General features: G+C 45.1%; 1 protein-coding gene across 1 annotated transcript in view; it reads right to left on the reverse strand.

Annotated features, from left to right (window-relative positions):
* Positions 1 to 1576: 1576 nt before the first annotated feature.
* Positions 1577 to 15405, reverse strand: part of LOC109470568 (glutamate receptor ionotropic, kainate 2-like) — a 31250-nt gene continuing 17421 nt past the window's right edge. The window contains exons 3-19 of the mRNA XM_019769532.1: positions 14422 to 14688; positions 13904 to 14041; positions 10051 to 10175; positions 8182 to 8334; positions 7554 to 7715; positions 7118 to 7222; positions 6716 to 6835; positions 6345 to 6432; positions 5871 to 6013; positions 5187 to 5347; positions 4651 to 4776; positions 4112 to 4281; positions 3607 to 3740; positions 2942 to 3139; positions 2271 to 2431; positions 1696 to 1913; positions 1577 to 1617 (exon numbers count right to left, since the gene is read on the reverse strand). Coding sequence (XP_019625091.1) covers positions 1577 to 1617; positions 1696 to 1913; positions 2271 to 2431; positions 2942 to 3139; positions 3607 to 3740; positions 4112 to 4281; positions 4651 to 4776; positions 5187 to 5347; positions 5871 to 6013; positions 6345 to 6432; positions 6716 to 6835; positions 7118 to 7222; positions 7554 to 7715; positions 8182 to 8334; positions 10051 to 10175; positions 13904 to 14041; positions 14422 to 14688 — 2510 coding nt within the window. The remainder of the gene's footprint in view (positions 1618 to 1695; positions 1914 to 2270; positions 2432 to 2941; positions 3140 to 3606; positions 3741 to 4111; positions 4282 to 4650; positions 4777 to 5186; positions 5348 to 5870; positions 6014 to 6344; positions 6433 to 6715; positions 6836 to 7117; positions 7223 to 7553; positions 7716 to 8181; positions 8335 to 10050; positions 10176 to 13903; positions 14042 to 14421; positions 14689 to 15405) is intronic.

Consider the following 15405-nt stretch of genomic DNA (forward strand, 5'->3'; position numbering starts at 1 on the left):
GATGGAAGGGTTGTTGGTTGGATCGATCAACGCATATCTTAATCACCCCGTGAATTTTACAGCGTGGACAAAAGCACTCTTCTAGACATTGAAGGTCTAATAATTTATGTAGAGGGATTCAGCCAAAGTTATTTTACAAGCGCATATGATTCCTCCTAAAATCTCCGATACCCCAAGTTTTTGGAGTCATAGTACAATTCCCAACTTAAGGCCAGACTGATGCTAAAGTAGTCAAGTCAGTGTGGCCTTACGGAAGCCTAAGCTACGGCAGAACATCGGCCCTCTATCCGACATCTAGACGTATGTTTATAATCATAAGATTGCGCGAATTCCGGATACGGTTGTGTACCCAGGTCAATTCGACTCTTGTACTATCCCCCAGTCCATGGACTTAGATCCTTCTAACTCCATGCCCAGTCTAAAGATCCCATTCAAACCCTGGTCTGCAATACTAGTACGAATCGATGCGAATTCCGGGACGATTCGTTTTAAACTGAAATTTTTTTTCTGGGATTTGGACGGCTCAAATGCTCCTAATTACTAACTATTGAGTACAGACTATTTCAAGTTTTCAGTCCTTTCTCCTGTTGTACTTGAACATCACAATGTAGCCTGCGTGTTGCACTCGTACTCCTCCTTAGCGGGGACCGGGGTTCTTCTTCTCTGGGGCAGCCGGAATCTGGCCAGCGGATCGCGGTCCCCGAACAGCTTCTGCTTCAGGCTCCTGAACCTGCCCAGGAAAGCTTCGGGCATCGTCTGGGGTTTCTGGACAGTGGAATTGAAAGAAAAATACGTTATCCTGGATCTACACAATGGACAATAACTTGACCCAACACAAGAAAAAAAATTCTTGGAAACACGCAATAAAACATCCCTTAGTTTTTCCCCAGGAGGTAGGTTTTCCTGTTTCAGACGTAGATTTGACTGTTGTACGGTGACACTATTTGGGTAAGATAATAGAAATTTGACCCTTGACCTTCAGGAGTTTGGCGCCGAATTCGGTTTCTGTGAGACCCGTGAGTGGTGAGTGTTTTGTGTGGATAAAATGAGGTTTTTATGTACCAAAAGTCTTCCGGTATTCCTGCAGGTATATTTCTGGAAACTAGTCAGATTATAGACGTACAGTCGAGGAGACTATACTCCACCCCCATCATGTCAGAACATTTCTGCCAACAAAAACAGAGATCAGCTCGTTATTCATGCTATGTACCCCCTCCCCCAGTATATATACGTCCTAACAGTTGCATTTTTACTTATCCTTGGCTCCCCCCGAAGATGTTTTCTGACCTTTGCACTTTTCTTGTCCACGTCCCCGACGCAGACGAGGATCCACTCGAGCGTGAGGACCACCAGACTGATGGCCATGGCGCCGTACACCAGCACGAACACGCCCAGCATGTGGTCCAGACCGATCACGATCGTACTCAACTTAGCGTCCTCACGGGCGCACTCAGAACCTCCGGTCCTGGGGGAAGGAATGAGGGAATGAATGAAGGTAAGAACGAAGAAATGAGTGAGTGAATGAACACCAGCACGAACACACCCAGCATGTGGTCCAGCCCGATCACGATCGTACTCAGCTTAGCGTCCTCACGGGCGCACTCAGAACCACCGGTCCTGGGGGAAGGAATGAACGAATGCATGAAGGTAAGAAGGAAGAAATGGGTGAGTGAATGAACACCAGCACAAACACACCCAGCATGTGGTCCAGACCGATCACGATCGTACTCAGCTTAGCGTCCTCACGGGCGCACTCAGAACCTCCGGTCCTGAGGGAAGGAAAGAAGGAATGAGTGAAGGTAAGAACGAAGAAATGACCGTACACAAGCACGAACACACCCAGCATGTGGTCCAGCCCGATCACGATCGTACTCAGCTTAGCGTCCTCACGGGCGCACTCAGAACCTCCGGTCCTGGGGGGACGAGGGAAGGAATGGGTGAGTGAGTGAGTGAGTGAGTATGCATTCTTGAATGTACGCTAGCACACGTTGCTGTATTAGCCCAGAAAAAGTATTCATACGCATTCATACCCATTAGTAGAGCTACACTGTGCTAATGTATGTCATCGGCATTGTCAGAACTAGTGAGCGTTGTCATACATAGTTAGTCAAGATTAGTTGACAATGATACATTTCTGTTCATGTATGTCAAGAATCAGGTACAAATCGAGCTCTCATGGCTACACAGCCGAATGGATGGCAATTCAGCACTACGGACACCACTTTCTATCAAGATGAAAATTCCCGTATAACAGACTAACTCGGATTTACCACTTGTTGAAGAGCTCCTCCAGTTTTCCGGACTCGCGCGCCCACAGGATCTTTTCCGTGAACTCTTTAGTGTACGGGGAGTTCTTCTGCAGGGCAAAGCCGTACCCTGTCTTGGAGAACAGCCTGCCGACCGTCTTCAAGTCGCATGGTGGCGTTTTTGTCTGGGGAGAGACAACAAGAGAGACATCATATGGCAATGTCCCAGTCTTTATGATATTCACACATACCTCCCCACATTAGCACATTTCAATCAGTATTTCATACTTTAGATATTTAAAACTGCAGAAACAAGCCTCAAGATGAGTCCTTTATTTTATGGACGGTATCCCAAAATTCTGACGGAAAATGGTTACTAGAAGGGTCATTGGCCAGACTTTTGGGTATTTTTGCTCCATGAGGGTCAATATACATTGGGATAGTGTGGTTTCAAGTCAGTATGTAGCTAAGGGACTAGAATATTGACTTTGATACAGTTTACCTGCTATTACATAGTAAGCGGTGTGTATTAAAGTGCCCGAGGACTTTGGGGACATCTTAAAAATACTGGTTAGAATTACTTTTGGTCATTGAATTTTTTCATATAAGTACCTTATTGCAAGACAATAATTTATGCAAATTTTAATGACGTCACCATGACTCTTATTATTGCAAAAGCTAGAGAAAGCACTCACCACATAGTCGAGTATCCCGCTGTCCCAGACAAAGGCGTAGTTCCCCCTGCGCGCGCGCGCTATCCCCTCCTCTGACGTAGCCACCATGACGTCATGCGTTGCCATGTAACGCGCCATAGTCTGAAAGGTCTCTATGCCTGACTGCTGGAAGAAGCTGTGAGGGCCCGACGACAGGACAGTGCCGTACGCGATCTCCGTCTGAAGGCAAAGGCGGGAAAAGGAAATGATTAAAAAGTAATTGAATTTTTGTATGATGACCTCGAATTAACTGAGGAAATGTTGGTGAGCCCAAATTAGATGTGTACGTATCCAAAGTAGTTGTATTCGTTCAGTAACGCCAACGTAGGTAAGGTGTACATGTGTTGCTCAGTGTACTGTCGGCCACGGTAGTGTACCTTTATTCATAAGGTTTCAGGAAGCGAATCTAGTCAGACCCAGGTTTTCCCTCCTAGCCATATGTTGTCATCTTGTTCTCTTGCTTACTTTCTTTTCTGATTGTGAAACATTGTAGGAGGTAGACTGTTGCGGCCTTGCTGCTCATTATAACCATCATTGCTGCCCCGTCATCGTGGGGCGGGCGATGGATACAGGCGGCCAACATAAAGTCCCCTTGCCCCACTGAATCTGCTTGGAGATTACTGTAATTACACCCGCTTGAAACTGACCTGTTTGGCGAGGTCCTCCACACTGCCGACCGTCTCCTGTAGCCTGCCAATGGTGAGGTGTGCCGCCAGGTTAGCCGTGTAGGTGGCGATCAGGATCAGGATCACCAGCCACCACACTCCTGCCGTGAACCGGCCTGCAGACGGACAACACAACGTCGTATTATACAAGTAGTAGACACCATTTGTTGTAAATATACAGGAAGATGAATAAGATAGTATACGATCTAAGCTGGGTACTATTCTCTTGTAAAACAACCAACTATTCTGGAGTTTCGAGAGCTTTCGAGTGGTCGTTGGCGTACATAACGTTAGATGACTGCAAGGGGGTTAGGGTTAAGGTATCTAGATTCCCTGTGTGCATGCCAGCATGTTCTATGTACCATGTACGACCTACTCATCAGTCATACTGCGGTTTAGGACACAGTTGATAAGAACTACTACATTTGTAGTAACGTTACGTGCTACCTGCGTGGGTAATGTTCGGATGCTCATCAGTCGTGCCTACCTGCGGCAGATTTGGGGTACTCCTCCGGTCCTTGTTGGAACAGCGTACAGAAGGAGTTCCAGATCCAGTCTCCCAGGGTGATCCTCGTCTGGTCATTCTCATCATCGTCATCATCATCCTCATTCTCCTCCGCTTTCTCTGTCTTCTCCTTCTGTTTCAGGGACGGCTCTCTGTGGATGGAAAACACAACGCGTCATCTGTACCTTTCCACAAGGCTGTCAGTAAAACTGGAATGAAGGGTTAATGCATCAAATATGAAAATCGTGAACTCATTGAATTGCTATCTGATATTAATGTATTGAACCCTCTTTTCACTAAAATATGTATTTAGGGGTAATAGCACCCATTTCCAGGCATTGCCGAAAAAGAGTTGTGAAGAAATAGACTTACCACTAATACCTAAAGTACCTACTCATAATTCGAACACCAGGTCCGTTTTTTTTCATTTGCTTGTGTGTGTGTGTGTGTGTGTGTGTGTGTGTGTGTCTTTGTTTGTTTGTTTGTTTGTTTGTTTAAAAAGTTGTGTCGCCGTGACTAACCTCTCATGATTGTCCTGTCCCGGTTTTGTGACGGCGACAGGCCGGCAGCTGTAGGGACTGAGTTTGTTGACGATGGACAGAAACACACCGACAGCTACCGTGGTGATGGCGATCAGCAGCCATAACCTGCCGGAACACATAAAGAAAAAAACAGTGTGAAAAGAGGAAAGAAGGAGAGTGAACGAAAAAGGAGGAAACAAGAAGGTTACTCAAGCTTATTTTAGACGGAAAAGCTTGACACCTTTTTGTCCCATTGTCTCAAGACTGTTGCATGACTTACTAATTCCCAAGCATAGGAAGGTCCTACGGTGGAAAGGCAGTTTCTATTAGACTCCTTTGCTTTGGTGGCTCGGTGCTTCACTGCTTTGCCATCGTAGAATCGGCTTGGAGATCATGACTCCGATCCCCGCTTAGCACAAAATGAAAGTACAGGAACAGATATTTTACCTCTAAGAGATTTCTGACCGGAATATAATTAGGACAAGTGATTCCTCTAGACGTAAACGCAAGCCACGGGAAACGTTATGACAACTGACCTTTTCTCGAGCGGTCCGAAGAAGTTGAAGAGTGAGATCTCCTTCCTGCCCACCTTACTCATGACGAAGGTGAGGCCCACGTCTATATAAGGCGTGGTGAAGTCCACCACCTCCTCACGGTCAGCCCGGATCGTGATGGAGGCCACCACCATGTCCGCTTTCTGAACATAGAGGCGTTATGGTAGCTAATATAGTCATGCCTTCAAGTATCAAAGTTATCAACCAAGGATTGAGGAGTGGAACTTGCTATCACCAAGTACAATAGGGGCATATAATATCATTAGATAATAGCTTTGAACAATATTTAGAGTTAGGTGTTCAAAGGTAAGGTATAACAAGTACTTCGGTGTAATGTAGCCAGCAGCCGCCGCGCCGCGTGTCTGGGAAGGGTGGTTATACCGGCTATACAGATACAGATATGTGCTGTATATTAGCTGCTTTAGTGTGGATGGGAATGCATTGATGGCTCTCACAACAAGGTGATAGAGGTTGATCAACAGCATAATCGAAAACGATTTAGTCCTGTATCTGCATTGATTATCACACTTTGTGGTCACGAGTTTCAACTTTTGCACTGGAGGCTTCCTCGGCACCTTTCTCAGCAGATGTGACAGAGAAGTAAAAAAAAGACGCACAGAAACAAGCCTCCGTTCTACTTCTGCTCGTTAATGACGTCCTGCTCACCTTGTAGGCCACGTCAGCGACCACCCCGTTCCACCTCCCGGTGATCGGGTCCTTGGCTCCCCAATTGTTGTCGGCCACGTGATACAGGTCATACCTGAACCCCATCTCCTGCGACATCCAGTCCAGGAGGTCCACACAGAAACCTGCAACAACAGGGACGGCGGACGGTATAGACTTCCTGGCACTTTTTTACCGATTGCTGACGTCACGTCAGATCTAAAATGAGATGTAGATACTAGCCTAAAAGAATTCGAATTTTTTCCAGAAGCTGGTCTAAGAGTAATCTCCAAGCAGATCATACGGTGGCAAGGCAGTATCCATTGGCCAGAGAAGTGTCCGTTACCCACCGAAGGATGGCCAATGGATACTGTCTGTCTAATGGATACTGCCTGGCCAAGTTGATACTGTCTTGTGCGGCCACCGAAAGATCTGCTTGAAGATTAGTCTAAAAGTGGCTCTGGAAACGAGACTTACCCGAAAACCTCTCGTTCCCATGCAGAATCCTGCCCTGGTCGTCCTGGTCGCGCATGATCATGAAGGGACTCTCCTCGATGGTAACAACCTGTGGTTAGACATAGTAACGCTTTTCCTTAAGATGCCATATAGTAACGTCTTGATATGATGAAAGGAGCTCATAGAGGAATTCCCTAATAGAGCTAATAGAAGTATTTCCGAGAAATTCCAAGATTGCCACGAAAATAGAACAAAATTTAAAGCTGGATATCTGAAGATGGAGGTTCAAAAATAGTCCAGGCCAGCTAATACCTCCAGTAAATCATTTACCTTGTTTGGACAATCTATACCATTAATCTAGCCACTAAATACGTCTGGTGAAGACCTCTGACCTTGAGGGTTCTATTGCGCAGGTCCGTCCTGTAGTCCTCTGGAACAGGGTCCGCCATGCCCATGAAGGTCACGTTCCTACTGGGCATGCTCAGACCGCGCGCCTCGTCCCACCGACCCACCTGTAGGAACAGTGAGACACGGTCAGACACAATTAACTCGTTAAGAGAGTGATAATTTCCTTTTTGCGATGAGTAGTTTACGATAGTGGCCTCATCGTAGCAGAGGTCAAGGGATAGGTGAGGTGAGGTGAGTTTACAAAAGTTGTCACAGTGCCACGACAAGTACTGTTACGACTGAATCTGTTTCTTTTATATTTTGGTAACCTTCCCTTGAATTCAGTAGACATCAGTCTTTCCTAAACATGATACAGTCGCTATAGAAATACTTGACACGTGCCGTACCGTCTGCCAGCCGTGCTTCCTGAGGTTGACGATGTCGAAGAGCGGTTCCCGCGGGATCCTGGCGGCCGTAAAGCGGAGCCGCTGGGAGATGCCGGGCTCGTCTACCTGGGGAGGAAGGATCAGCAAAGTGACTTTTTGTTAGACGTTCTCGAATTTAGGGTTGTGAAGGAACCGTACCACGCCGTTTTGAGCAGTTTAAGTCATAGTCTTTTAGGCTGACTGACTGACTGATTATCCTTCGGGTAGCCATAACTAAGTAACCACCTAGATGTAGAACTTCGTAGATTCGTAGAAGCTCGTAAGTTTTCTACGGAAATTTCCCAAAAGGACTATCTTGTTTTGCCTTACTTCCTTCAGTGCATAAAGTCGCGGCACATCGGACTACTATCATAGCTAAGTATACGTATTCATTAATTGAACACATCCATGTTACTACCTTCTTGAGGTACTCCAGCATGGCGGGTCCGTTGCTCCACTTCCAGGAGACGTTCCCCTCGCAGAAGAGCGGCGTCTCGGGCCGGTAGAACCCGTCCTTGATGATTTGTTGTAAGGCGTAGGCGAACGTCAGGACGGCGTCCGCGTATTTGGCAGCCCTGGCCTGGTATAAAACGACGTTAAGAACATATTCTTTACGTTCAATCAAATGCTATCATGAAAGTTCATCTGTGTTGGTAGTTACTTTAGATCCATCACAAAGAAGCTCTCCTACCTGCAGCTGTCGACCAGTCACTCTTGCCTTCCTCGGTCTTCAAAGAAGTGTGACAAGTCTTACTGGGTCAATCTACTGAGGAAGACCAGAGTGACTGGTCGAAAGCTCTAGGCGAGAGAACGCCTTTGTGTTGGATCTAATGTTTTAACTTTAAACATATCCGTTCAATCAAATGTATGTAATTTGTGTGTTTTGTATGTCTTCTGCCTCGCCGCAAGGTGTGCGTTTTGTTTGCCTTGAACGCATTGAAATGTACAAAACCAGTACAGAAAGGTGTTTAGAAGACACTTGAAAGTTTTTTTAAGCCGAAAAGATGCATATCCCAGCATCTAATTAGCAAGGGTGAACCACTTACTTCAATCTTCATCCTGCCGGCCCCTGGGTACAAGATGGGGTCCGCCCCGCGCCAGACCTGCCGGAATGACGTGTACAGGTCACCGCTGCTGCCCACGGGTCTCGTCCCCAGGACACCCACCAGGTCCTCCGGCACCTCCTCACTCAACTCCGACTAGCGGAAGGGGAAATGCCGCAGTTTTAGGTTCACCGGAAATGACGCGTTGAAGTTACGACTGGCGCGAAAACATAGCCTCTACCAGGCTTCGGGAGGCGGCTGGAAAGAGTGCGGCAAACAGTCCTCTCTAGCAGACCAACTCCCCTGGCGTGCTATCTCTCTATTTGGCCGATTTCTACTCTTTCCAGCCGCTTCCCGAAGCCTGGTAGAGGCTAGCGAAAACATACCTCGATTATCATTGTCGCCAGTCGGATTCATCATTCTCTTTTGGCTACTCCCTGGCCATTGATCAAGCTTTTCTGATTTTCTTAAGATTGAGGAGCCTTAATGAGCTTATTTTTGCTTGCCTTGCTTTTGCCCAATGATTAATCCTCCCAAAATGAAAGTGAACAGAATATGATAGAATAACAAGCTTTTGCAAAATAAGTCTATCATTCCTTGTGCGCAAAGATTCTAGGTATCAAAATCACATGATTAAAAAAAAGACCAGAGAAAAAAGGTCAAGTCTTTGCATTTTGAACAGAACGAAAGCGGTAAGCGGTAAGACGAAAATGAGGAAGAATGACGTAAATTCTGGCCACGTCTTTGTACAATGGACATCACATGGTGTACATGTTGCATGCAGACATACTGTAGTCTCAAAAGAAGGCAGACTCACAAACCACGATACAAGAAGTGCTCACGGTAGTGCATGGTAAATCACGTGGCCATCACATGCCACATGCAGAGGTTGCACGTGATGTGAACCTACCTTTACCTTCGTCTCTCCAATGGACTATGACAAGCGGGGAGACATAATAATGACACAGCTATGAGAAAATCATAGAGCAATAAGCGAACTCCGGTGTCCTCTAGTGACCTCGGAATCAATACCGACCTCTTCACCTTATATTAAAAATGCATTAAGGAGCCTAATGGGCCGAATTAGGCAGAGAGATGACAACTTATTTCTTTACATATTAGATTATCGCTCCTTGACTCACACGCTGATCTGAAAATTCACTCACAAGTCACAACCCTCTGCATATATTATAAACAACGCCTCAAAACGAATAACGTTCAGAGTAAAGTCAACAAATCGACCACACATTGATTTCTGCCCCATGAGCGAAAATGGCTCATCCTAATAACTCCATTAGGAAAGAGTTGACTACACTGGAAGGTAAAGTACCTGCACGACCCATTATGACTTCAGATAAAACGGGAGTGCCCCTAATGGCCACTCATCAAAGATGCATCCAGGCTCAGTTAACATAATGTGCGTTTCCTGGACATGTGTTTGTGCGATTGTTTTCTATTTATCTCAAAACTGAGATCTGAAATTTTCCTGCAGAATCGATCTTGATTACTAATATGAAAAAAAATCAAAGCGTTTATTCATAGAACATATATTCTGCAATTATAATACTACTAATATCAGACAAGCAAGCACTCTATCTGATTGAGCTATTAATAATACTAGTCCTATTTAGAAAATAATCCTGTTTTAGTACATACATGTATCATAACATGCAACGTGCTGTCAAACACTAACCCATAGACTATAGATACGTTTGGATATGGGCTTGTTTGTTTGTTTTTGTTTCTTTTTTTTTTTAAATACCGGAGATTACCATGCCTGAATGGGTCTTTCAACGACGTAGAGTTTTCTGATAAGTTTCAAAGTGCTGCAGTTCACACGACTGCCAGTAGGTGGCGAGACCCGAGGCTTACCATGCTGGCGATCCCGTCCGTGACGATCCAGACCCAGCCCGTTCCCGTCATGCCCATGGTGGAGGCTTTCCTCAGCACCTCCATCCCCAGCAGCCCGCCGCAGTTCAGCAGGATGATCCGGGCGCCTGGGGAGGCAAACGCCGGTACAGAGAGCATAAAAGAGAAATTAACTAGAAAGGTAACATTTACAAAGCAAATGCATAATGTTTACCTTCGCATATGGTCTGCTCTGTTACTTAAAAACATTCATATATATGGTCAGACAGGAGTCTAAATCCCTCCTGCTATAAAATTGCAGCATGATGTAACCCAACACTAGTTACCATGATGACAGATGTTTGGTTCAGGTCATTGACCTTATTGGTTTGGAGAAGAAGAAGAGACAGAGCAATAACAATACGTTTCCTCCGGTATACATGATAATCTCCAACAAGATCATACGGTGGCAAAGCAGTATCCATTGGCCATATATAAGAGTGACCTTCAGTGGCTAATGGACACTCCTATGGCCGATAGATACTGCCTTGCCATCGTATGATCTGTTTGGAGATTAGAAATAGAGGAAGATTCTTTATTGACTCAACAAAATAAGGTCTTAACACAGACAGGTTTAACTTTGGAAAGAGTTTGGGGGCCGGGGATAGGTGAAGGCGCTACAAAAGACCGTACAGAGGCTTCCTATTGGTCATCGAAAACTTGGAAAATCCCGGACCATTGATCTATGTGAACTATAAAGGTTGTTTGTTGTTGAGGGTTTGGGGGTGTTGGATAGAGATATTGTGATATAGATAGAGTCAGGTATTCTCTGGCTGCAGCTGGTTATTCTGTACTTCAAGTTACGTATCAATAGGCTGTCACTGTGTGGATACAAAGTATATTTCAAGATTTCAAAGGCAAACAAAACATCTTCCAATTCCCCTAGCACAATGTCTTCCCAAATCCTTAGCGTATAGAGTTTCTTAATATACATGGATAAAGATTACTGGGACTTATTTTGAGATGAATGCGGGTCATATCATCCCGATTCCCATCCTGCAATTAAGCAGTTAAGATGACTTTATGGGCCCCGGTTGGGCCATCGCAGGATGATCATCAGGGAAGAATGAGCGACCATTGATTAAGTCTTTTCCAAACCACATCAACGTGAACTAAAAATACTTTTATGTCGTGTTGTGGTATATACGGTACCAATGATGATCTAAAATAATCACCGAGTACCACAGAAATCCATAGACAGAGAGTACCACATTGGAACGAGCTTCGCTTTGATCATTTCCTCATTTCCCGCATAGTGATTTTGTGATTGACACATATGGATCTCAACAACCGAGTTTGTTAAGGAAAACTTCACAAATAAACATCATTGTGCCTGGGATGTTTCAGACATGCAAAATCTTGGAATGCTTATAACGTTACATGTATTTCCTGTTAAAATGTAACTGGAAGTCGTCAAGGCCTGCAAAGTGTGCATCCTTCATCTTGTGTATGTGACAAATTACATACTGATACATATTTCCCGTTACAGTACCCAGATGCAGACATCGAACGTGGGATTTCCGGCTTTACCAGGTTATTGGTTTGTGTCCTGTACCACATGCCATGGTGTACGGGGCAGGTGCCAGGTGTGTCTATCTGTGCCGTTAGAATGTGGGTCAGTACCACAATTTCAGTCAAACAGGCATCATTCAAGAAAATATCAATATTAATCTATTTCACAGCGGGGATTACACCTAGATGATGACATAAATCACAGGGTCAGTAGAAGTTCCGATGAGAAATGAAATGTTACCCTTACCGCGGGTTCATTGTACTGCCCAATTATGGACGAAAGCTAATTAGCTAGTCTCTATCGCAAAACAAACAACATTCTGGATGAGGGAATCTGATAATGACAATTTTACTGCCCTTTCTTTTACTGCCATTTCTTAGTACACTCTCATCATCATTTCATACTTGAAAGCACTGGAAATGGCCTCAAAATAGTTACTGTTATTAGGAAGGCCTGGTGGAGGCTAGTTCTTAGTACACGAAATAGAAACTCTGTAACATGTTGTTGCGACGTTTGCCACAACCTGAGCCCGTCTGTCCCGTCTGTCTGTTCGGTAAGCAGATGGTTTAATTAATCGGTGACTGCCTGTGAAGACGGCAGGGTTGTAAACTAACGTGCTGTGCGCGGCAAGTGCAGACTGATAATGAGCTTATATATAGTAAGCACATATCGGAGTTCACCTAAGTACACAGTCGGTCTCATCTGTTGGCTTTTCTAATACATTCATCAAGTCTTGTTTTTAGTTAGCTTGAAAAAATGTTGGCGTTTGTAATGTCCCCACTTCTTTTTCTTATTGCTCACAAGTTTCTGATTGCTCCAGTGTTTTGATACTTACATGCGAATGGCAAGAAAGTGACCAGTCATGAAAACGTATCTACAACTGAATCTAGAAATCAGTGCGTGATTTATCAGATTATAAGATGAAACTTCACCTATAACTTGCTTAAAGTTTAGACTATTAGTAACCTTGTGTTTGTCATGCCTGGCTATAGGAAATACGGCTGTTCATTTTGCCCCCTTTGTCTGTAATTTTTGGTCCTGTGACATTCCTCTTTCATAAATAGCTGACCTTCCATGAGCTACTTGTACTAAACCCGATTCACCTTGCAAAATTGATCAACATGTCTGAGCCGCACAGCTGAAGATACAGTGCAGGGGTTGGAAGCCCTCCGACATGTCCAAATCTACTTAACGGTCTTATCTTCAGGGCGGGAAAAGGCTCTGTAAATCCCCAGCAGAAAGATAGCAATATGTCACACAGATGGTTGACAAGGACTGTACATCCGGCTTCAACGCACGGACACATGTCAGATTTACCGGGTTACTCTAAGTCTAAGGATTCCCTCAGATTTGTCAATTATAAGTCCAGAGGTGTAACATATTATGAGATGGCTCCAGTGGATTTATATTAAGAAGCTCTTTAAGAGAAAAGCAGACATTTTTTCCTCTGAATGGCTGTCAGGCTTGAGAGGCTGTCGGTCACGATTTTTGGCGGGAAGCCACGTTTCTGTCAGGTTATCGTCCGAAAGGGAAACGCGCGCAACTGCAGCAGCGCGGAGGAAATCCCTCTGCTCTATTTTCAAGTTTGACACTAATTGATAAGAAGTGAATCCCCGAAACTATTTGTGGCGTTCGCGGTCTTTATCAGATGGAGATAGCGACTGTTGTGTGAAGTCTGGCCGTAATTGCTTCGTCCTTTGACGCAGACGGGTATATAGACGAGTTCTTCACTGTCAGACTTGTATAACGTTATGTGTGTTACACAACGAAACGGTATCGGTCAGACGCAGACAACGGAGAAACATCAGTTCATGATCAGTTGCCACTTTTTCGGACATGTCAGCCCGTTCATTCAACCTTAATTGGATGTAGCACTACATGTACATCCTGTAGCGAAACAAATCAGCGAAGTGCTTAAAACAGATATAGAACCATTCATCCTCACTCGCACTCACTCACTCACTTACTCACTCTCTCACTCATTCCCTAGCCTGGTTACCAAACCGAGTCTCTTTCGTCCTCTCTAGATTTGGTAACCCAGGCTAGTAGGAAATGGGTAAGTGAGTGAGTGAGTGAGTGAGTGAGTGAGTGAGTGAGTGAGTGAGTGAGTGAGTGAGAGTGAGTGAGAGTGAGTGAGTGAGTGAGAGTGAGTGAGTGAGTGAGTGAGTGAGTGAGAGTGAGTGAGTGAGAGTGAGTGAGTGAGTGAGTGAGTGAGTGAGAGTGAGTGAGAGTGAGTGAGTGAGTGAGTGAGAGTGAGTGAGTGAGTGCGTGAGTGAGTGAGTGAGTGAGTGAGTGAGTGCCCACCTGCGGTTTTGATTGCCTTGAGCTGCCTCAGCACGTCTATCTGTGCGGGGTTCTCCTTGGGTTGGAACTGTTGGACGGTCCGGATGAGCCAGCCGCGCTGACTGGCCAGCGTCTTGAACTCCATCAGTCCGTGCGTACCTGTGTGGGGTTGTGAGAGAGTTCCGTATGGTTGAAACACGTTCTTTATAATGGATGATTACCGCAATACATAGAGATGTCATGCTTGTATGACCCACCTGTCTTACAATTATTGATTGTGGCCCGTTTTTGCACACTAACAAAGTTTTGAGCAAAGACTGGATATGCTTAGGTCACTTTTAAAAACTTTTTCTTCGTTTTGTTGTCTTTTATTATACTTTCCGTTGCTGCAAACTCAAAGGTATTGAGACCTTAGCACGACCAGTCGTTGATCAAAAGTTTGTCAGTCAACAATCAATGGCAGGTAACTGTGAAAAAAAATCCGGATTTCACGCAGGCGCACGGTACGGTCCGTTCTGCCGACGTATCTGGGACCTTACCATAGTCGTCCCGTGAGACCAGGATGCTCATCTGCTGCCAGCCGAACTCGTTGACCAGGTCCACCAGCGCGCGGCTCTGCACGGTGTCCGGCGCGGACATGCGCAGCAGGTACGGGTACTTCTCCGGGTTGTCCAGCATCGGGTCCGTGGCGATGGGCGCGATCTGAGGTATCGCGAGACCCGCCGAGACCAGCTGCGTGGTTTTGACGGAGGAGGAACTTCCCGGTCCGATGAAGGTCGCCACACCCTTCTCAGCTTGATGACACACTGTAAGGAAAATATTCCTAGTAGTTGAAAGACACAGCCATACAAGAAAAAGTCCCAATAGCATAATTTCCAAGCAGATGTTTTGTTGGCTGCAAAAGACAGTATCAAATTGGCCAGACAGTATCCATTGCCCTAATGGACACTCCTCTGGCCAGTACATTGGATGCTGCCATCCCACCGTATGATCTGCTTGGAGTTTAAATAGCATACTTGTTCGTGACAAATTCAAGAACAAGCGTACATACACTTCATTACAATAACTCTGCTCTCATCTCATGTATCCTTTAGTCTACCACAGATGATCTGACAACTAGTTTTCTCCACCCTTTTCGGTTTTTTGTTCCTCTTAAAGTTTGACTTAGTGTCGTGCTTGTCCATTGTCATGTTATGGGCCTATCTTTTCCGTTGCCTACCCTTCTTTCTTCCTACCTGTACTGTTCCTTTTATGATGGTTTTGGGTCTTGATGACCGTAACATGTACGTGGCCATGCCGTTGCCTTTTATTTACTTTGGTTAGGATCGATGTGGTCGTACGGACCTAATAACTCTGCATGTGCGTAAAAATAAAGTTATTCATGTACATGTAACAAACTTATCTGATCTAGAAACAAGGCTTCATTCCTTCTAGAGTGAAACAAAGGACAGGCATCCAGATAACGGGACTTATTGCAATATTCACTTGCGTCACTCAGCTGTTACACAACGACTTTTATCACA

The sequence above is a fragment of the Branchiostoma belcheri genome, unplaced genomic scaffold, assembly GCF_001625305.1.
Source record: "Branchiostoma belcheri isolate BF01 breed outbred unplaced genomic scaffold, Haploidv18h27 scaffold23, whole genome shotgun sequence".
In the NCBI taxonomy this organism is placed as follows: domain Eukaryota; kingdom Metazoa; phylum Chordata; class Leptocardii; order Amphioxiformes; family Branchiostomatidae; genus Branchiostoma; species Branchiostoma belcheri.